General features: G+C 38.9%; 1 protein-coding gene across 1 annotated transcript in view; it reads right to left on the reverse strand.

Moving 5' to 3' along the window:
• Positions 1–721: 721 nt before the first annotated feature.
• The window catches only part of cacna1aa (calcium channel, voltage-dependent, P/Q type, alpha 1A subunit, a), an 81,101-nt gene continuing 57,526 nt past the window's right edge, over positions 722–24,296 (reverse strand). Inside the window, 12 exon segments of the mRNA XM_043228204.1 lie at positions 722–4,969; positions 4,971–5,019; positions 5,022–5,109; positions 7,177–7,421; positions 7,516–7,714; positions 10,043–10,084; positions 12,590–12,703; positions 14,654–14,789; positions 15,433–15,542; positions 18,937–19,037; positions 20,640–20,747; positions 20,990–21,095. Coding sequence (XP_043084139.1) covers positions 4,510–4,969; positions 4,971–5,019; positions 5,022–5,109; positions 7,177–7,421; positions 7,516–7,714; positions 10,043–10,084; positions 12,590–12,703; positions 14,654–14,789; positions 15,433–15,542; positions 18,937–19,037; positions 20,640–20,747; positions 20,990–21,095 — 1,758 coding nt within the window. The 3' untranslated portion in view covers positions 722–4,509.

Here is a 24,296-nt window from a genome sequence, read left to right on the forward strand (position 1 = left end):
GGTTAGTTCACCAAAAAAATCAATTCTGTCGTAATTTACTCTCCGTGTTGTTGCATCACTTTCTTTATAGAAGTATGTTTCAGGGCAGAAAAGGTATTTTACAAGGTATACAAGTTATGTGTTACAAAGGTAGACTTGTGATTTCAATTAAATCTGAATTGTAAAATGCAGGACTCTGAAGTTATCATAGATAACAGATAATATTTTATATTCTAGCTGCATTTTTTCTGGTCCAAAATTGTGAAATAAAAAGCCACACTTACCTTACTTGTTAATCATGTAAGGGTGAATAAATAATGACAATTTAATTTCTGGAAGTATAGTTCAACGAAGGAAAAGAGAAAAAAACATATCTGGGACTTTTGAGGCCAACTGTATGTGCTGGTTCTTTTTAAATATTTGCCAACAGTGTGGGTGTGTAACTGATAGCTGCGACACCGTGAATGGAAAGTGTTCAATCCTGCTCAGAGCACTTTCTCCCAAACACACTCAATTTAAGGCCGGCACTTGACCCCTGAAGCTCTGGAGGTGTCCTGTGACTGCTCCTGTGGTCTGATCCCTCCGTGTCAGATAAGGCTGAAGCGGAGAACAAGACTAAAGGCCCTGTGTGCTCCCAATCAAGCCCACACCATAAACTCTAAACCGTAGTGAAAGCAGGGCTTTCAAAACGAAAAACCACAGTTTTACGCACACCCCAGGTCTGAATCAAAAACAGCAAGGATTGTATTCTTGACTCTTTTATTTCTTTCTTTTTTTGTGTGTGTGACAGTAGTCATATTGACGTGCCCTGAACATAGTGTTGAAGTGTCTCTCCTTCTAGTTGGCAGAAAAACAGCTAAAAAAAAAAAAAAAGAAATAACTTTCAAATTGCATCAAAGTGATTTTCCTCCTCGGTATATGCCGTTGTTTTTTTTTTTTTGTTTTAAAAAATAGAGCATAAAGGAATATATTACTTTAGAAAAAAGATTTATCTGTACTTGTGTGTTTTTCTACAAAACATTTCGTATTTTTTTGTATTCCTGCAGTTGACTTTTTATCAAACGCTGTGGCATGCACGTTGCACATGCAGTTCTCGAGGTAAATGCTTCTCTACATTTTTTTTTTTTCTGACAAAAACTTGCTTATTTTTAGTTTCTTCTTTTTACAGTGTGACTCCCACATCGGCGTTGTATTTTTACCTGTCACTTGTTTTGCCAAACGTGAACTGATGTTGTTAGTGATGATCAGTTACGACAGACGATGAGAGATGTCAGTGTCCTATCTCGTCTTTTCTCTCACAGCCACACGCACAGCAAGACGTTGAGAGAACATCGTGCATGCAGATGAGGATGACTGATAATCGTTGGCTTGGTGAATTTTGTCAAACACATCATGGAACTGATCGCAAACAACATATACACACACCTTTCACAGAGACACATCGTTTCCTCGACGCTTCCTGGAACTCAAAACCAGTTGGTATTGCATATATAGGTACTCTCCTATATATATATATATATATATATATATATATATATATATATATATAAAGTCGTCTCATGAAGCTGAACGTGTAAAGGTGCGATGTGAGGTCTAAATATAGGCGAATAAGGCACTGATTAATCTCAGTAATACATTCCTAAGAATGTAGTTCTCAAAGAAAGAATGACAACAAACGCTAATAACGCTCAACTAGCAAGGGGAGACATGAAAGTCGGATGTTTACATCCTCAAGGACAATATACTCACCGGCTGTGGACACGTTTAAACCTACGGTCTCAAAAGGAGAGCCACGGACTTACCAGTTTCGTCAGTTATGCTACATACAGGACTCGCGCGAGCGGGATTGTGCGTGATATTATGTTAGTGAATGCTACATACATCGTCTAATTTGCACATGCTGCAAAGTTGGACTCTTTCGGCAGCGTGTCTGTGTATGCCGAGTCATTCCACAGAGGATCTGCCTCGTAAAGAAGACGGAGATGGCGATGGTCGTATGGGCCGAAAGGACACAAAGATTAGTGGGACACAAGAGACAAGTTTTGGCAGAAAAGGCCCGGTCATTGTTTCACCCATGCAATTTGATTGGCTGTGTTACATGTTCCTGTGCAGTTTGATTGGCTGTGTTACATTTCCTGAACACAGAACGGTGCACCATCGGTGACAGACACATAGTACTACTCTCAGTGTACAGCTCATTGACATAAACATGAAACAGAAAAAGGTGAGACTGACAGAGCCAGAACCACTGGCTGCAGAACAATGTGGATCACAGCGCCATCTGCTGATCTAGTAGAGGTAGTGGAGCTCAGTTACCTTCTCACCGCGCATTAAAATGTCTTGGGAATTTTTTTTAGGTCAGTTTAAAGCAGTGGTTCTCAATCTGTAATATCTTAAATCTATTTAAATATATTATTTAATTTATAGATAATTTTAATAAATAATTTTAATACTTTCAATAATTTAATTTCAATAAAATCATCATTTAATATATCGTTTTTGGGGGCTAAGAACCACTGGTTTAAAAGTAAGAAAAACAAGTCTAAAAAGATCATTATAAAAATAATTTAAACAAATAAATTAAATCATCTTTAAAAATGAATATTATTATTAAAAGAGTGAATGTAAATAAATAAAAAAGAATTTGATGCCAACCTAACCAATCCTTGTTTACCTAGCTAATATCTAAATGCTCTTTAAAGATGTATATAACACGTTTATAGCAATATAGTCGATAACTAGTCAGCTCTTCCTCTACTTTCTTTTTTTTCCGTCTTGATAAAAAGTGTTCACAGTTACAGAGACTCGAGATCAGATGCATGCTTCAAACTGTCATTAACGCTCAATGATATGGCTGAGAAAGTGTTTCCATGGAAACATCCGAAGTCGTCGTGCTACCGAGGACGTCGGCTGAAGGTCAGATGGGTTTCTGTCTTGGCCCATAATGGATCACTATCACAGAGCTCCACACACCATCTACACAAAACTCACACAAAAACAAGTATGGCGATACAAAGAGCAGCTGAGTCAAATACAAAAACAGGTAGAAAAAACAAATTATAAGCATCATCATCATCATTATCATCTTCATCACCACCATCATCATCAATTATGCGATCATCTTTATACACACATTGTCATTATTGACGTGAAATCATATGTAAAGATGGAGAGGTTCTCTCTCTCTCTTTTTCCCCCCTCTTCTCGCTGTCTCTGCGTTTACCCTGGAAGACTGGAAGAGCACGTTTACGGCGGTGTAAGGGAAAAGAATCGCTTATGTCCTTTATATGTTTGTGTATTTTATGTGCTACTATATCTGCGTTTTTTTGTGCAAGTAAGCAAATCATCTATACATCGATAGAGGAATGTAAATAAAAAGGTTATAAAATGTCAAGCTTCAAAATAACTGTGCTATCCATTTATTTTTGATTCGCAAATTTGGCACCAAATCTGGTAGAAAACATTGCGAACATCTCTCTGGTCACGTTTGAACCTTAGCAATGGCTTCTTCTTCCCTTTTCTCCTTCAGGAGAGAGGGATCTCAGAGAGGCGTGAGAGAGAGGGAGGGTGCTGATGGGAGAGAGAGAGAGAGAACGTCACGGACATGACAAAAGAGCCAAGGAATCGATCCCCCTTCCCCCTTTTTTATCCAAAGTTTCTTTATGTATTTTTTTTAAACTCGTTTTTTTTTTCTCTTTTTTTTCAATCATGCAGGATTTCCAAGGGATTTATTTTCTGGGAGTTCAAACAAAGCTGGGCAGTGCAACAGAAGATTCAAACTCCAATGTTTCCAATGAGAAGCAGAAGACGAAGCCGTAGAAGAAGAAAGAGTGAGGAGCTTTTCATTTTTTTCTCTCCTATTATTATTATTATTATTATTCTTTTTTTTTGTTTGTGATTCTTCTTTCTTGCGTTTGGGGGTCTGAAGTGCAGGGTGGGCTTTCCCGTTTTAGTTCAGGTGAGTTCACCACCGCCCATCTCCAACTTCACCCACAACTTACCCACACGGGCGAACGCCTCCCCCTCACTGGGATGATTATTAACAGTAAACACGGATGATAAAACTCATCGATATTTCCCAGCATCTGGACTGATTTTTGCAATAAACGAATCTCCAGTCAAGTTCAGCGAAATAAAAAGTGATCCACCTCCTTTTTTTGTTTGTTTGTTTGTTTGTTTGTTTGTTTGCAATCGAGTGCTAAAGAGTTTATAGCCTCTCTTTTCCGGAGGGACTGCGTGAAATGTCCTTGGGGAAAAAAAAGTTCAGACATTCCTCCTCCTTATCAAAACATATTTGAATTCTTCAGAAAAAAGGCTAAGAACAGGATTTCGTATTCGTAAGTCTTCGTATTCACTGCCAGCGGTCCGTCGCTTTGAGGGAAACACTCGGCAGCAGAGGAATCGGAAAAGAAATGAGAAATAGAAAGAAAGGAATCATGCCTTGATTTCCCCTGTGGACATTCAGCGCACTGCCTAGTGTTTCCCCGGACAAAGTATCGCTTCAGGACTCAGCCCTCCCCGTCCCAGAGGCTAGCACCAGTCGTCCTCATCAGTCTCACTGTAGGGTTCGTGGAGGCCCTTCCTGGGCCCTCTGGGATGAGGAGGCTTATGAGTTCCCGGGTGGGCTGGGGTGTGGTGGTGGGGCGAGGGCGAGGACGAGCGGTAGCCGTTTGGCATGCGCCTCGGATGTGACTGGCCCTGAGGGGGGGTGCTGTGGCGGGAAGTCCTGGGGGAATGTGGGTGAGGGTTGCCCTGCACCGGGCTCTGCTCGTAGGACGGAGGCTCGTGGTGATTGAACTCGTAGTCTTGGTCGTCGTAGAAACCGTCGCCCTCCACGCTCTCCGTGGGGCCAGGGCCCCAGTGCGCGTGACGGGCCGAGCGAGGAGAGCCGTGGTGGGGAGGGGGAAGCGGGGGCTCGGGGCCGGGCGGGCTGAACCGACGAGAGGTCGGGGTGGGGAGTCGGTTCTGCTGGCCCGGAGGGGGTGCCGCCAATGGGCTTACGGACCACGGGAGAGTAGGTGACGTGGGGTCGGGGCGTAGCGGGGTTTGGGGAAGCTGACGCCGGCCGCGGCGGGGCGTGCTGGTCCCAGAGGTGGAGGGGACTGGACTGCCGCTTACTGAACTACTGCCCTACATGAAAATGGAACAAGGCAAATAAAACAGAACCACAAAATTAACCACACAACAAGAAGAGAGACGGTAGGAGATGACACACACACCGCAGTCAGAGAAGAAAGAGCGCAGTCATGAGAGAGAGAGAGAGAGAGAGAGAGAAACAGGAATGAGAGACATTGCAAAGCAGCAAGATGCAAACAGCCATAAAATAAATGACCAAACGGAAAGCAACATATCACAGGGAAAAGAGAGGACACAAGAAGAAAAGAACAACAACAAAAAGAATTGAATTCTGTTGCAACCGTGAAAGTAACTTGTTTCATTTTGGTCTTGATAAAATTAGGCTGGGGGTTGTCAATACTAACGAGACTGGAAAAAGAATTCATTCAGACTGGTCACGTTATTTCTGGACTTGACTATCACAGTGTTGTTAAAATAATATTGTCACAATATAGATAAGTAGCATAAAGTGACTGGGACAGATATAAAATGTTGATCCTTGAAGGTAAACATCCTGTTTTAATACAAGAAACAGATGGGTTCACAGCACAAATCATTTTACTTATTTCAGTATTTTAACCTTATTTTCAGTAAAAAAAAAAACAAAAAAACATAATTAAAACAAGATTTACTAGAGAAGCAAGAACAACAACAAAAAATCATACTGACTCCAAACGATTGAATGTATGTGTAAAATCTAGAACTGAAGTACAGTTCAGTTCCTAATTAATTTTTAATAAAGTTTAAAAAATGCTAAACAGTTTTTTTCTTGCCTTTTGTAACAATGTTTAATCTAATGTTTATTCTTAAATAATAACAACAGTTTTCTCATGAGTTAGGAACAATAAACCTAATTAGATTATGATTGTATAATTAATGTTTTAAAGGTGACATATCATGAAAATCTAAAATGTCCAGGTTTTAAGTGCTAAACTCAGGTCCCTGGTGCCTCTACCCTTCAAGCAAACATGAGAATAACCTCTGTAAGTTTCTACACAAGACGCCGTCATTTTGATTTTTGCAAGCGAAAATGGTGTACCAGTTCAAATGCCATAGAGAAAGTTTGAGCAAAACATGCTAAGAGAGCCTCAGAGGAGACAAGAGAGCAGTGGATTTATTGATTTATTTACTTTAAATTATATTGCTACTGCCACACACATCTTATATAAATGTGCAATTTATTTCCCAGCTGTTAACCGCCACAGACAAAATTAGCTGTTTATGTAACTGTAATATTGTGTGAATGAGATGTTTTTAGCAGGTACGAGATGTAATGGCACAGATCTATTCTGGAAAGGGGGCGGGGACTAGCTGCTCAGCCCTTTTCTGCTTCCACTCAAAATAGGCACATTCAAAATGATTTAATAAATGATCTTTGGGGCATTTTATGCTGAAACTTCACAGACACATTCTAGAGACACCAGAGACTTGTATTACATATTGTAAAAAGAGGCATAATATGTATCCTTTAAATAACCTGGTTCTCAAGTATTTTTTTTAATGGATGTTTAACTCATTTTACCCCTAGTGTAAAAAAACAAACAAACCCTAATCCATAATCTATTTCAAAAAACATTTATTTCATACTTCAAATCTATTAACATATTATCACATACTTACTGATATTAAATTATAATTAAACTTTATTTGGAGTATTTCTTTATTGCAAAATGCACATTTCTAAATATTAAGCTAAAATGGGTTTTTATATCAATATAAGGATTATGTGATCCCAAAGTATCACTTTAGCACAATCAAATGTACTTTAGTATATTTTTAGTCTGGCCTCCAGCACAAAAATTAGTTTTAGCAGTTTTTCCAATTTAGCAGTTTTCAAGTATTCTGGATTAGTATAACAAAATTACAGTTGCAAGGTATTTTTTATTAAGCGCATTAATGTATAAATTCATTTGTAGTATACTTAGCACAAAATAAATGTACTTTAAATATACTTTTTGTCTTTTCACTAGGATAACACTGAAGGCAAAATTACCGATAAAGGATTTTTTTTTTTTCAGTGCTGTAGAACTATAATGTGTCTCTATGTGTGTAGCGAGTACATGTTTTGAATGAATCGCCCACCTGTCTGTGAGTCAGGCACTCTCTGCCCTCACTCGGTGAGCGGGACCAGCGGCGGTCTCTCTCTCTAGACCCTCTGTGGCCGTAGTCCCCTCGTTCTCTCTCGTGTCCGTAGTGCTCCTTATCTAGTGAACCGTGATGGTGATGGTGATGATGGTGGTGCTTGCGGTCTTTGGCCCGGCCCCGGTCCCTCTCCTTGGATGGCAGGTCTCCTGACTGTGTGGTGGTACTGAGGTCAGTGCCAAGACCTGCTAGGCCACAGCCAGAGAGAGGAAAAAGGGCAACACTGTTAGCTCTCCTTCTCTCATAAAAAGCCTAAATGACAAAATGTTTGTGTCTGACCTGTGTCAGCATCAGTGTAGCGGCTCAGAGAGCGCTCCGATGCGCGGTGACTGCGGTCTCGGTGGCGATGCCCATGTCTGTGACCCTCTTCTGGGATAACCCTGTCCATGACGTAGTCCTCACCCCGCATTGAGCGGCCTTGACGCCCGTGGCCCAAAGACGAAGCTGAACGCTTCATTGGGCTGTTATCTGTGATGGTCTGCTGAGAAAGCCGGCACAAGAGAGACAGAGAGAAAGAGGAAAGGGATAGAAAAGAAAAGAGAGCGAAGGAAGAGAGAGGATTTTGTTTATTGGAAATTAATGGGTTTGGAAGATTTGAGAAGGGAACTTCATTTCCATAGTATCTCGTAACGGCAGGCAGATGGTCGTATGAATGTACGGCTCTGTTTACACCTGGTATTAACATCTGTCTTGAGTGAGTGCTCAGCTGAGATCACCCATGATCCTACTTGAGGGAAAGGTCTCTTGTTTTTGACTATATATACATATAGGCATTACTGTTCAAATGTTTGGGGTCAGTAAGATTTTTCTAAATTTTTTCAGCACATTGGCATGATTTTTGATCATGTGACACTGAATGCTGAAAATTCAGCTTTGCCACACACACACATATATATTTCACAAATACTACTATTTTAACAACATTGTTTTTTATCAAATAATCCCCAAACTCAACCTATAATCTAAAATATATATTCACATTTCTCTAAAACGAGTCTTGTTATTAGATACTTTTGCTACTCAAGGACTTGTTTTAGAGATGCTTAGATAATTAATTGGAAAACAAGACGAGCACCCTTCATCTGTATACAGTGCTTCTGACAGTTTGTACCCAATCTTATGTTAACACCAGGTGTAAATGGGGTTTATGATGACTTAAAACTTGTGTTTAGTTCTGTAGGTCTGGGAGTTGGTGTGGTTTGATTGTGTAAATGACCTGATGGACACACTCAGTCGATACCAGCAAATAGCTAAAGAAATTCACCATGCAGAATCAGAGTAGAAGAGAAAGATGGAAAAAAATATGTAAGTTAAAAAGCAAAAAAAAGAGAGAGTGAAACTCAAAGATAGCTGCAATAGGTCGTGCCTTGCATGCATCCGGGACTGAATCTAAAAAAAGAAAAAAAAAAAACTCATCCATGAATACACATTTGAGGGAAGCACGATTCTTCAGCAGGCCTCTCTCTTCATCACTCACAGTCATGCACACCACAGAGCGAGCAGAGAGAGGCCTGTCCAGGCTTTCAGAGAGGATGTGTGTGGCATGGTCCAGGAAGAGGGACGTGCAGAGCGGGGGTTGTTTTGCAGTGGCTCAAGCCCTGGACCCTCTGCACTCGTCGGATCTTGAATAATCTCATTAGAACCTGTTCTTCATAAAAGCGTGAAATTGACTGTTTTGGCTATCAAACACTATCAACACTGACACCTAGAGGCATGGATGCAGCATTGCATACAGCTAACTGAGGCTTTTTAGTTATCGGCTCGTCTGGAAAAAAGACATGGGAATAAGCTATTTTCTCACCCACTTCCATTGTAGTATAATTATATATGTACATTTTTTAATTAATATTAATATATTACATGTACTTTTATTTATTTATTTGCTGGATAAGTAGTTTTCTTCTTCATAACATATTGCATTCAACAGCTATAGATGTAGGTGTCAATAACACTTTCAAAGTTCGCTTAAAATAAAAAAGAATAAAACAACAAATGATAATAATAATAAAAAGAAACCTTAGAAAGACACATTCTCCTTTCTCCCTTCAACCCACTGAACACCAAAATATCTCTGCACGTCTCTGCTCAAAAACACAGTCACACAGTCACACACACACACACACACACACACACACACACACACACACACCAGCACAGAAAACTGCGCACTATGGACTATGGAAACATATGCACACAAAAACATATAACATGCACACGAACACAGAACACAATGAGTGTTGCAAAGCACACAGACAGCATATACATAGTAGGAGGCAGACAAGGACTTTTATATGTGTTTTGATCTGCACACAAATCTGTTTGAAAAACAATGTCTGTGCTGTACAGATAATAATCCCTCAGTATGCAAAAGCTGACTTGAGTAACAAGAAAATTCTGTTAGATAGAGCGTTTTCACTGGCACAATGACTAGCTTCAAAACTAAAAAAAGTCTAAAAAAAGTCCCATAGTATATTAAAATGTTTTAGTAAAAATAACATTAATATTTAATTTGATTTCCATTATAGCAATAAACAGAAATATTAAATGAGCTTTCCTTTTCCTTAATTGCTTTTAATTTGGTTGATTTTACTTTCATTTTTTATTGTATTATGGTTGAAATTTAGGGAAAAAAAGAGAACATTGTCAAAATACCAATAAAACCCATATTTAAAGATTTTTCTAGTACTTTCTTCCCTGATATTTTCAGGCATGAATTATGTGATTTTCAGGGGGACAGAAAGAAAGAAGTCAGACAGAGAGTGATAATAGAAAGAAGGTAATAATGAACGAGAGAGGTTGCACATACAGTGAGATTATCTCCCCGGTGCCGTCCTTTCCTCCGTGGCTGCTGAACAGCCATTTCAAGACACCACAAATATGTCCACACAAATACACACAAAGAAAGCACACAGGGCCGCATTTACACAAGACAAAAGCACATTAACAGTGGGTGACCCCAGGCATGAGAGAAAAGGAGAGAGAAAGAGAGAATGCACTCAAAAGAAGAAAAAGTTGGAAATGGGGTTTCGTGCAGGAGTAAACGAGGATGGGGTGGACAAAAACACAGAGTGAAAGAGGGGAGGAAATAAGGAGGGAGAGATATAAATAAAGAGAGAGAAGAGAGACACAGAGAACCTGGTTAGACACAGAAGCAGTGGAGACAAAAAAAGACACTTACCACAGCAGCACACACACTGAGGACCAGAGGCAGTGTTAAGAGACACGTCACAGAGCACCACACAGAATGATTCGGTGAAGAACAGTGATCACGAGACACAGTGGCCATAGAGAGGTATACTACTACAACACTGCGCACACATACAGTACGTATAAGCATGAGACCACAACAAAACTCTCTTGTACTTGTTTCAGAAATTTATGTAAATCACTCTCACGCTAGTACATGTTGAGTGTTGTGTAAATACAACACATACACTACCGTTCAAAAGTTTGGGGTCGGTAAGATTTTTTAATGTTTTTTTTAAAGAAATCACAAATACTCACCAAGGCTGCATTTATTTGACCAAAACAGTGACATTAGTACTACTGTTAAACATTATTAAAATGTTATTGTTTTCTGTTTTATAATTTTTTTTTTTTTTAGCACTCATTACTCCATTACGTCACATCCTTCAGAAAATATTCTAATATGCTGATTTGCTTCTTTATTATCACAGTTATTGTTTGTGAACAATTATTATCAATGTTCAAAGTTTTTGCTGCCAAAAATGTTTTTTGATTAATCAAAAGTTAGATTAAACAGTGTTCATTTGACAAAGAAATGTTTTTTGTGACAGGAATGTCTTTGAGGTCACTTTTGATCAATTTACTGCATTCTTGTTAAATAAACAATTAAAAAAACATTCATAAAAATTTCACTGCCCTCAAACCTTTAAATGGTACTGTAATTACATAAACTTGGGAGACATTAACACGCACACAAACACATGCTCACACAAATCTCAGTACCAACTCCCAAGTCACTGCTTGCTTCACCTCAAATTTCACTGAGCTTTATGACCTTAAATGAAAATTCAAAATTGGCCAAAATATAGTAACAAAAAAAATAGAAGGGAAGCACATAAAGTAATACTAGGCTGTCAAGACAGAACTTAATTTTAGTAGTACAGACAATGTAAAAAACACTGTTGAACTTCTTTACTGAGGGAGAAAGTCAGAGTTAGCAAAACAAAATAAAATAAAAATTGAAAGAAAAATAAAGCTAAAGAGAAGGAGAGAAGGAAATACATATTCATAGAAATTCAAGGAGACAGCACGAGAAGAGTTTATTCAGAAAAAAGGAAGCAAACCCAACCCTGCTCTTCTAATCTGTCAGCTCTTCAGCTCCCGCAGCATCATGGGATAGCCAAGTGTGCACTTGTTATAGATTTTAGAATCCCAGTGAATGCAGTATGCCATGTGAGTATTGTGTTATATGAATACAAAGCCTTCAGATGCCTTTTTGTGTGACATCCTGCTTTTTGTTTAATGTGTAGCAGGGAAGTGTGTTTATTAGGGTTTATATTAGGGTCTGTATGAATGAGAAGGAGGCTACTTCAGGGTCAGTGATGAGAAACATAAAAAGAAAAAAAAAACACTTAAATTATACCCTGTAGACCACCTAGACCATCAAATATGCATCATAAGTAATGGGGGCATGTTGTAATATGCTAGATATCATTATATCTAGACAATTATAATAATATAGTGTTTGAATGCAAAAATGTATTCTTGAATACATCACATATATTCAAACACACATTCTGATAATTACAAATACTTAAAATGCATATTTATGGTAATTATGCTGACAAAACTATTTAATACTGAACGATCAAGCTTTGTTTCTTGTGGAGTGCCTCAAGGATCTGTTCTGGGCCCAACATCTTTCTTTCTCTCTTACGTGTAACATTAAAAAGCATAATCCCTAGAAAGTAAAATCTTCTTTAATATACTACATGTTCCAAAATATGCAACATATGTCCCTAATAAAACATTTTAATTCATGTGTTAAAGCATCTTACACATTCCAACTCAACAGGCTGCACTGTTGTATACTTGACTTGTATACTTGACTTGTATAAGGCTCGTTGCATACTGCACCATTTAGCCATCTAGAATTGTTATGACTTAGCAACTTAAGTGTCACGCTTGCTCATACAGGACATCAATCCGTTGCAGATGCTATAATGGGTTTTCTTTGCTTTATCTGGTCAATGGGCACATTTGTTTAATGCAAAGGGAGCAATGGAAAGTGGGTTGGAGGGTCGAGAAAGGAAGGACAGATGTGAAAAGGGGGTCTGAAGAAAAGGAAGGGGGAAAACACGAAGGAATGACAGGATGAGGCGCTCACTTGGTTGTCTGCTGGGAGTCGAGGCATGGAAGCAGCCCTGCCATGGCCTTCCATCGGCAGATAGTGCTCAGTGTCCGAGTACCCGTCCCGCCCCATCTCTCTCATCTCTACTGTCTGCAGAAACAGAGGGAGACCATGCATGACTGCCCAGGGACAGCAGGCAAGAGCGAATGCCAAGGGCCTGAGAGACAGGCCTAAGCACAGTGGATGGAAGGAGGACATCTCCACCTTCATCTCTCCCTTCACCCTGTGGGGAGATGCAAGAGTAGCAGGACAGTCCTGCCCCAGCCTCTGTTCTAAATGCCACTGCTGTTGGGTTTGCAAAAAAGTACACGCATACGCAATACATTCAGAGAAGATCGGGAGATGATGGTATTACAACCTACTCTCTCTCTCTCTCTGAGATCACAAACAGGATATTCTGTAAACCAGCTTCAAATACATACGCACACAAATCTTGACTCAATTATTCACTTCTAAGCACACTAATCACTAAAGTTTTAAACATCATTTGCTCACCCTCACATTCTTCTAAACAGTATGACTTTCTTCAGTTGAACACAAATGAAGGAATTTAAATAGTTTGATGGTTACTCCTTTTCTGTGCCAATACAATAAATAGGGACTGAAGCTTCTGGGGACTGAGGATCTGTGCACTATAATTCAAAATGTTCTGATGCCATATGACAACAGGAAAAAAAATAAACATAAGTTTTTATAAGTCTCTTTTACAAAGAAGTCTTAAATGATGTGACTGGATCAGTGAGTCCATGAGTGAATTGATCTCATTCAAACAGACTGGTTTTGTAAACTCTATCAACTTCATTCATAAGATCTGACTCAAATAAATGATTCAAACATAAATCAGACATTGTTTTTTGTATGAGTATAGACGGTAAGATTTCCCAGAAAATAGTTACTTGAATCTTTGTCACCTAACTACCCTATGCCTTCAAAAAAAAAGTTTGTTATTTCTCTTTTGGTCATTTCGAAAATCAACAACCCAGTCCTCATTACTGTCATAGAAAAAAGAAAGTCATATGAGCCTTGATTGACATGAGGGTGATTAAATAATGGCATGATTTTAAATTTTTTGAGGGGTGAGCTATGCCGAAGCTCTTGCAATCGAAAAATCTGTTCTCACTGAACAATACTATCTTACTGTTTCTGATTTTTATCTTCTAAAAAAAAAAGAAGGCATTTTATAATCAACTTTGGAACTGTGTTTTACAACTTTTCTTTTGTTACCTGCTTTTTACGCTGCCTTCCTCATTGATGAGCTTTAGAAAAAATAGCTGCTGTGCCTGTCATAAATGTAAAGAATAGTTGAGCTGGGCAGGAGTGTCTCACCTCCTGACAGTACAATGGCACTTAGGACTGCGGAAGGGTTTCAACACTCTTCCCAGACAGTCGAATATGGATGCATATATTCAATGACATGAGCTTCACCATACAAAGCAGACATGTGAGAGTAATAAAAGAATATAAAAACAGTAACAGAAAGACACACAGACTGAGGGGACATTTAAGAAAGTGGAAGATAGTCCACCAAATTCAGTTTTTACTCAGCAACAGAGAAGGGCCTCTGTTGCTGTCTGCCAATGAGATGCACATGGATGAGGCATAGACAGACCAGCCATTCAGGGTTATGAAAACAAACCGCTCCAATGGACACCCTCCACAAAAGACTGTGAATGTCTGAGTTGCTGTTTTATAAAGGCAGAGAAAACATTATTGATCCACTGAGACGTCCAATGGTTTGACACTACATGAACGTTCTGAACTCTAATAACATATATTATCATGCTGTGAGGGAGTTAAATGCTGCTGGAGAATTCATAACTGATGAAACAGTGGCTCTCACATCACAAAAATATTGCTTTCTCATACAGTAGTGTGTGGAAATAATTTTACTTGCATTTAATGTTGCACTATCATACGAATCTGGTAATGTTTGAGGTTAAGAGCTCAGTTATGCACTACCCAAATGTCATTTTCATGAACTTAATTCTTTATTTATTTACATAAATACCCTGTAAATGAGACAGGGTTGGCTCTGTGTACCTGAGATTGTCTGCGGTTATCTGCGGGGTTGTCTGGGTGTTGGCCTTCAGGACTCCAGCTTCCTGCTTTCTGAGACATCTCTTGGGCTCGCGCCGTCACCCATGATTGGCTCTCTGGGATCCTTTCATCAACAGGCCTGACAACACACCCGTATTTAGTCAGATTATAATCTCTCCACACTCTGTGTAGGGCTTAAGGCTCTGGCTTGTCACTCGTTGTGGTTTAGACGATCTTTCTCATTAGTCACTTCCACGAGTCAAGAACAAAGAAAATAGTATACAGTGGTACGATCTTTGGTAACATTTGTTTTGTTGTATATAGAATAAAAAGTGAGGTTATTTATTCATAAAGCAATCAATCAATCAGTTTGTGTATTTTGTAAATTATAGAAAATAATTGAATATTTTTCCCCAATGCATTTTTTTTTTTTTTGTAGTTTTAATCACAGTTCTTGGCTTTTAAATAAGAGGAGGATAAAAATTGGTCTGCTTTAATTTTTTGTATGTTTTATAACATTTAATTTTATTATTTTCATTCCGTACTTCATAATATCATATTTATTAATTCGAATACATTTTACTTTTCACAAAAAAGGTTAATTCTTACCCATGATTGGGTTATTTGATTATTGTTACAATATATGCATTAATCTAATTGACAAAATACTAAAAAAATCCCTTTGCTTACATTTACATTAGCAATTTCCTTATTGTAAATGAAACTATTATTCTTAACACTGGGAGAGAGACTGAGGAGAAAATGGAGAGGGTGCTACTCACAGATGATTTGCAGGGTGCTGCTGTGTTTCAGGAAGGCCAGTGAGTCCCTGTCCCACATCCTGGCTTGGAGACGGCGGCTCCAGACGCTGAAACATTAATGGCGTTCGATTCTGTGTAAGATACAACATGGCCTACAGCTGGTATCAGGCAAGCTGATGGGAAAATGGGGTTGGGAAAAGATATGGGATGCAGAGCATCCCATGTGCGAATGGGGAGGGAATCCAGCAGCGGTCAGTCAGGAGGCATTCCAGGAGCATTATGGGTAAATGGGTTTCCTGTGAGTTGAACTGGCTGAAATCTGCCGATGGTACCATGCTGGGAATTCATTTACTTTGTCCCAGTAAATGAAGAGTTTTTGTAACCAACTAGCTGCTAAAGAGTGGTGATAAATCTTGGTGTCATTCAGTAGACAGTAGATTGCTAGCTATGAGCTCATTTGTATGTTAGTGTACACCTAGTCAAAATTCATTTTTAGCAAATACTTTTTGCAGAGCTTTCAAATGTTTGGGGTCAGTAAGATCTTTTTATACTTTCATTCAGCAGGGCCCCGATAAAATTAACGGTGAAGATATTTATCATTTACTTTGAAAAATTATTTTGAAATTCTTTTGAACCTTCTATTTATTAAAACAATCCTGAAAGAAATCATGGTTTCCACAAAAATACAACATTGATAATAAGAAATGTTGCAAATCTTGATGTCCAAATCATCATATTAAAATGATTTCTGAAGGATAATGTAACACAGAGTAATGATGCTGAAAATGCAGCTTTGTCATTTAGAACTGTAGAAAACTAAATTCACAAAATTAATGTTTTTACTTTTTGTCTTTAGCCAAACATATATAAGAGACTCTTTCAAAAAAATAAAAATAAAAATAAAATAAAAACCCTTAAAATCATACTGACTCAAAACACTTCAAATTTAGGGTCTACCTCTTCTAGGAAAAAATGTATTCTCATTCTGTTTTGAACAGATTTTAATGTCCAATCAAATGTTTCATAGAATGGGAATGTCCCTCCCCCAGTATATTAGAGCCAATAGGTTATTTTTTAATAAAAAAGGGACAAACACTTTGATTATGTACCACCCAAACTTTCTGTTTTTGAAGAAAGTTTTTAAAGTATCAGTAAGATGACACATTTTTTAACAACTCCAGAGCTTGTAAAACTATTTAGTGCCATTATTTTGTGTGTATTTAACCCACAAAGCAGATAATTGGTACCACCAGCCAAAATGACACCTTGAGATTTGGAAAATGAAGGAAGAAAGAAATAATAATTAACCTATCCAGTGAGAAACACAAAATGCATGTATTATGTAAAGGCAGGTTACATATTCAAATTTCATGAGAGGAAGAAATAGTTGATAAAAGAATGACAGCTTATAAAAGAAAAGGAATCATCTGTGACACGCACAGATCGAGTTTGTTTACTTAACACTATATCAAATGGATGAGTTAGGAGACTATATGAGAAAAAGCTTAGCAAGTTCAATGGTATCTGCCAAAACTGCTACATCCACTTGAAACATTGCAGTTACCACAAAGATTGTACAGGCCAGCTTTTGTCTATAAAACTGTCTTCAACTTTCACGTGGATGTATAGTTGTGGATCATATAAGAACAAAACAGTATAAAATGCAGATCAGGCCCATGTTGCATTACACTCTTCTATTCATACTACTATTCATCATCTATGAAAACACATGTATATACCACCTTCATATAAATCACTGAGAAAATTAAAGTGTGTTTAACTGCTAAAAAATAACCAAGGCAAAGATTTTGAAATATTTCTGCAACCAAAAACATAGTAACTGTTAATAATCAATAGTCATTGAACCAGTGGGATTCAATTACCACAGGGCACACACTGATCCTTTATTCAGCTGGAAGAATGAATGGACATAATTAAAACAACCTATCAGACATACTGAAATATTAAACCACACACTGCAAGTGACTTCATAAAATGAGGAATTAAGTCAGTCAGTCAATAAGTTTGGCAATTAATTATTAATCTAGAGGTTCATGTGCAAGAGAGTAATCATGCAATGCAATACTTTACAGATTGTAAAAACCTTTTAAGGGGCAGCCTCTTACAAGACATCCCAGGTTTATTCAATTTCTTTTCACTTCTTGAGAGAATGCCAAAAATGTCTTCAATGTGATTTTAAAGTCACTAATGTGATTTAAATCCTTATATTATGATTATAAGTCCAGTTTTCTAAGAAAGATGAGTTGTGAGATGAGATGTGGCCTTCCTTTAGCATTTATGATTGCTTTTACTATTTGAAGAGATCAATTTAATGTTTCCGAATTCAAAATTCAGCTATGAAATTGTTGGACTTAGAAGACATTACATACTTTACTCTAATTCTATTCTGTGAGGCCACATAGATTGAGTTTTTGGATTGAGTTACATAGGATTTCCTGTTTGTCTGCACATTTGGCAAAGTGTGAAGAAGTCACTGGGCTCTATTTTAACGATCTAAGCGCATAGTCTAAAGTGCAAGGCGTAGGTGCATTTACAGCTTATTCAAATCCTCCTTAGCTAGTATGATGATAGGAAAAACAGTCGTAACGCTGGGCACATGGGTTGTCCCTATTCTCTAAATGAGTAATGGGTGGATTTTGGGAGTAACGTGCAATAAACCAATCAGAGTCTTTACAGAGACACGTAGGCACTTTTACATTTATGTAGCCTACGCAATAATTTTTTTTACATCGTAGTCCTTTCAGTTTTAATAAAATGCATGTTTGTGTGCTGCTGTGTGTGTGCAGTTTTAGTTGGTCAATGGCACAGTCTGTTTCAATTGCCTCAAAACGCCAATGCGCCTGTACACATGTCAATTTGAGACCAGCATGCCCATGAGTGCACAAATACATTTGCTATTTAAACAACGTGATGAACACTTGCATCGAGTGTATGATAGGACCCATTATGTTTACAATTACATTTGGTTAAACTACAGAAATTACACACTTCATCTTTAGCTCCACATAAATATATTATTTTGTGTAAGGCAGGGATGGATTTGTGAATGTAGTACTTTAATGGCTAATGGTTGTTCTAAGTTACAGTAAAATGTTGAGCTGTCATCCATCAGCATGGTCATGATGAAAGATAAAGGGCAAACAAACTAGGCAGACATATTTGACTACTAAATACAAAGCAAGTTATTGCTTAGTCCCAAAATGAGAAAGTTTAGTGCACTGTAAAACATTTATTATCATATACCACATGAACTGTGACAAGCCACAAGAACACAACATATTTACTGTGGTTCCTCGATTATCTCTTTTTTCCCTTTCTCAATAGCTTCTCACTGAGAATGTTCTTTATACAGCATCAGCACCTCCGCTGCCATGTAACCGACTCACTACTAAAGATACAAGTGTGTCAATGGTGAAAATGACTATTTAGCACAGCTGAAAGATGTTTGTCACAGCTCATTGTGGTCTGAGATTGTGATTGCAGGGTGAGAGGAAGACGGCGTACCTGTTCATCATGGAGAGCCTGTGTCCGTTTGGCTTTACTTTGCCTATAATACTCCATGATCATCATGGCAGCGTAGATCTTTCCCACTGTCAGGTCTGTCGCTGCTGAGAAAGGGACAAGTTACCCTGCACGATTAGACAAGGTGAGATGGACCCTGAGCGAGGGGGATGGGAGTGAGGACAAGACGTGCACAAGACAAACGCAGACTCACAAACTCACATGCACAAAGAGTGTCGAATCGACACACACAGAGCCAGTGGTCTTTTCACAAGCAGACTGATTAAAATGGCTAAAACTATTTACGCACTTTATTTTTACGATCAATATTTGAAATACTTAATTTCTACTGATTTAAGCATAAAGTATTGCAAGAACTGACAGCAAACTACAGCATCGTTCCTGGATACAATAAACAAAGTCTCCCAAAAACGGTCTTTGCCGCTTCATGGAACCGAGTTCACATGGAGAAGTTACTAAGAGTAACTTCAGACTAGGTTTACATGCCATGCTTAGTGGTGTTTAAAGCCATGGTCACCACCTCTGAATAGGATCTGCATAGAACAATGAAGATAAAAATTAGCATCAAACAATACAGTTCTAAATTACTACATGCTTGCTGCAAACTCATCTAAACATACTAGCATATTACTAGCATTATCATTTTGTCAAAAGCTTTATCTAATGTGTGACAGCAGCGCCACTTCATTATCTCATGCTCTTTTGTAGCATCTAGCTAGCATTAGGCTAGCTAGTTTTAAGCATATTTCATAAGATAGTTAGTTTTAAGCATGTTTTTAACATGTCTTACCAGCGAGTTAGCACACACATCTCATTGGTAGCATATAAGTGGTGCAATATATGTACATATATATTTTTAAAAATACTGTTTTACGTACATCTTGTCAGGAATCTCAAAACCCCTGTAGTGAAAAGACATCTATAGAGGGTTGATCTATAGTAAGGCACCCCCTGGTCTCAGGCATATTGAGCTGGACATAAACCATTGTTTGTTATTAATGTCTTTTGTTGCACTTCTCTTAAATGTCTTTGTTAATAAGTGTAATATGGTAGTGTGTTGCAGTCGACCATAGTGGGATGAAAGTTAAACAACGCTAATGGCAACACATCAGGTGCTTGTGAAACATTATTCAACACTTTTTTTTACTGCATAAATGCAAAGTAATTAAGTTTTTATAAATACCGTTATTATGATAGTACATACCAAAAAACTATTGGAGATCACAAAAATAGATGACTACGTTGAAAACACTTATGTGCATGTGTTCCAAGATAACTAAATTTTAGGAAAATAAATAGTCCAAACACTAGACAGAGGTTAAACTTTCTAGTGTGCATGTGCCTAACATCAGGGTATGAAATGGAGCATACTTCGAAAGGCTATGTGTTTAGCTGTTCACAATAATAAAGCTACCTTCTGCAACTACTCTCTTGGTTCATCTGCATTTATACGCCTTCCATCTGTTTAAACGTTTGCCCTATACAAACTGCAATTATATTGTTTGCGCCATTATAAGCGATTTTCTCCTCTGTGATCGGTCTGCAGTCTAAATGTGTGCATTTTATATCTATTAGGGCCTGGACCATCAGGGGGTGCAGAGCAGTGAGTGGGCTGGCTGAGAGAAGCTGTCCTCGGGTGGTAAAAAAGACACGTTATGAACACACCAACCTCCTGGGTAACTTACACTTGTGGGGTGTGACCAGAAGGTCCAGATTCTTCTGAGAGAGATTAGGCCATATCGCCATCATCTCCTTCCTTAGCTCAGCATCCATCTGGTGCTTATCTACGCCTCCTATTTACACAGCAACAGGTACACATACACACACATATGCATACGTATTTCCACAAACACACACAGACACATACGCAACATTTGTTAAATTTTGAACAATGTAGAATCCAATCTTCCGTAGACATGCTGTGCACAAAATCTTACAAGTCATTACATATATGTACTTAAATCGCTATATGCAAATACATCAACCGTTCTAACAGCAGGAATGAATGAAGAAAGTAATGCCAAACCTTCCCCACCCTTGGCGATCTTGATGTCCAGAGCAGTTCGGATTAAGGCCATAAGTGTGGAATTAAAGTGCACTGTGTTGTCATCAGCAACTGGCAGATCCATCCGCAACAGTCTCTGTGGAGAGCCAATCAGGAGCAGTTAGAAGAGCAGTGCTGCTGAGATATATGTGTGCTTTGAACCTCCAGGTAGGGTGTGCTTTTGGTGTGTGAGAGGAAATAGGAGGGGAAAGGAAGGATGGGATTTTCAGGGTTAGCTCTGTGACCTTTGATACTCAGTGCAAAAATTAATTTAGAGCTGGAAGAGGAGACTGTGGAAGTTAATATATAAGGAACAGTTCTGTGGTCCAGAACAGTGGTTTGGTCTGGTTGGTCAAAACCCAAAAATGAGTTGCAGGTCTGTTTTCTGAAAACAGCAAAAAATGCATTTAATACAAATACAATTGCATATAGTCAGATGTATCAACTTTTAAAGTTGAGTAGGAAATGATTCCCATTTCTTTGCTGCTGACCTCAAAGGCTGTTTTGCAGTATTTTTCTGTAAATTCATTTCTAATTTGGTTTGACATGACTACAAAATATCATGAACAAATGTATGTCAATAAAGTAAAATAAATCATACTAAATTAAATACAGTTTCAATGAGGATAAGCATTTTGAAAATTGAATTGTTGGCTAAATATTTGATTTTAAGGATAGTTTTGTAAAACTTGGGTCCTAACAAAAAAAACAGTCAAAAACCACTGATTCAGATGTCCATGAAACTGAAGTAGCATATGCCAGAAATCAAATTTGTATCTGTATGATGTATTTTGTTTTCATATCAGCATCTGAGCTGTCAGTCAAAGAGCTTTTCCGGGAGGAGGTTCACATAATAAACTCAGACCAGTGGATGAAGTAATAAATTAAAACATCATTACGTAAACGTCAGAGTTTTAAAGTATAATTCATCCTGTAATGATCTGGGGAAAGATTATACTTAAACACAGAAAGTCATAATTGCATTGCACAGGGTTAAATGTTACCTCAGTCCTTCTGTTACCATGATACCCTCTGCGATGCAATCACCCACATTACCCAATGTCACCCCATCCCATTCCATCCCAGAAGAAACACTCACCCCTCCACCCCTACTACCCTCTTTCCCAGCATGCATCATGCAGTAACATGCATCACAGGACAAGCAACAGAGCAGCCAACACTGAAAGCATCATCTAGTTGGTTCATTTCAGCTCATTCATTTAGGTTTAGTAGTGGTTGCTGTCATTGAGACTCAATCATAGATGGGCTACTGGATAAAACAAGAGCTCGATCCAGATTCTCTGGTCTCTCAATGCAAAAAAGATGGGTGCAGGCTATTGGTTTAGGTTAGAGCAGCATTCTCCAGAAAAAAAAGAACAAAAACAAAAAAGGAAATGGCTTTGTGAGTTGTCGTTGTGAAGAGGATGAGCTAAGAGTGAAGATTCGGCTACCTGCTACGCAAGGGTAATACTTTAATGCTACGGATGATAAAGAGAAAAGCAGTGGGCTGCCAGAGAGGAGTACCGGAGCAGGAAGTTGGTTTAGGACTGACAGCTTTTACAGGAGGAGTTTGGATGGCTGAGATGGTAGTGATGAAAGAGACAGGACAGAGACAGTGACACCAAATTTAAAGAGAGCTCAAAAGCTACATGAAAATCCGAGGGTGAAGGAGAATGAAGCGGAAGATAAAGCTATAGGAAACATAAGAATAGAAAGCTCTACCACAGGCCGGTCACATTCTCTACAGGCGATCCTCTATTATGGGCCCTAACAGGGAGAAAGAGGGTGAATGCAATGGTCGTGGTCACTGTTCTTCATTCTGCTGAGGTTAGGGGGCAGCAGAGACCCCATTAGACAGGAAGTGATCTGTCTGACTGAATACACAGAGATTGTTGGTCTGCCACCACATGTTTATGTCGGTGGAGATCACTAAACAACACTCCATGAAGCAAATATTTTACCAAATGGGAGATCAAATGGGACAGAGAAAAATGGAGGGGGTGGGGCAAAGGTAAGAGAAAGGAGATCCCAGACTTGTCGAGGACTTATTAAGGGCACAGATCTCCTTTCCTTCTAGCTGTCGTTCACTGACCAAAGGATGAAATGTCAGTGTACGGTTGCAGACAGACAGAGAGAGGAGAAGAAAGAGAGAAAAGGCTACGGGAGTATCTTGTGGGAGGGGCCAGTGGCCTTGAAGGCAGGGCATGCAGATGATTGGCAGAATGTAAAGAGGAGGGGCTGGAAACAGATTAGAACTGCATTGACAGAAGAAAGAGAAGTGGGAAAAGGATTATTTGTGAATTCTACCAAAATGACTTGATTTACTCCTTTGTAGGGCCATAACGCTACCCAAAGATTACATGTGTGTTGTTGCATATGTGTGTGCATGTGTGTATTAAGCGAAAAAAAGAGAGACAGAGAGCTGGTCCCAAGAGGAAAGGGTCCCTAAGAGAGCGGCATCCACAGAGCTGAGGGACTCGGAGGACTAAAGTCCTTCAGGCCTTCCTACCACTGCTGCACACGCACATTTGGGGGTGTTTTTTTAAAGTGTGTGTGTGTGACGATGTGAATATACGATATGAACATGTATGTGCATTCACATGTGTCCCAATTTGCGTACTCATGCACTATTTTATGCCATTTTGTAGTAGTGTGTTTACACTGAAAATTTAATGCATGATGCGCTTAATTAACCGAAACAACGAAGTGTGGAATGTTGGACACTTCATGCAGTCAACTGTCGCCGGGACAACCAGACTCTGATGCTGGATGACAACCTTATACAATTCATAAACTAGACAGTAGTGCATAGTATGCAGTGCATCATTTGGGACACAGCTTTATTTTTTGGGTAGGGTTTGTTTGTTTATCATCACACTGCATCTCAGATCTGAAATTTAATTACTGACCAGTGCTGTACATTAAAGCATACGAATCTTGCTTTAATGCATTGATAAAGGTGCAGAACGTTCTGAGACCTTTACGTTTCACCCTCCGACGTTTAGAAAGCTATGAAAGTGTGCATCAGTGTTTGTGTGTGTGTGTATGTTTTCATACGGTGCAAAAGTGCTGAGAAGGTTAGTCCGTTCCCGCTTCCCTGTGGATCGGCCCGCCTCAGTCTAACACCCTCGAACCCGGCCCTGCCACCAGAATCACAATAGCGGCCTCCGTCAGACAACGAAGGAGGAAAAGAAGGAGAGAAAATAAAGAGAAAACACCAACAGTACAGACACAGCGCTGGCCACTCGGAGGCCCTCTACCTTGTAGGCAACCCGTGCAGGGCACTTCTTCCCCAGGC

This window comes from Puntigrus tetrazona, chromosome 3 (assembly GCF_018831695.1).
Source record: "Puntigrus tetrazona isolate hp1 chromosome 3, ASM1883169v1, whole genome shotgun sequence".
NCBI classification, from domain to species: Eukaryota; Metazoa; Chordata; class Actinopteri; order Cypriniformes; family Cyprinidae; genus Puntigrus; species Puntigrus tetrazona.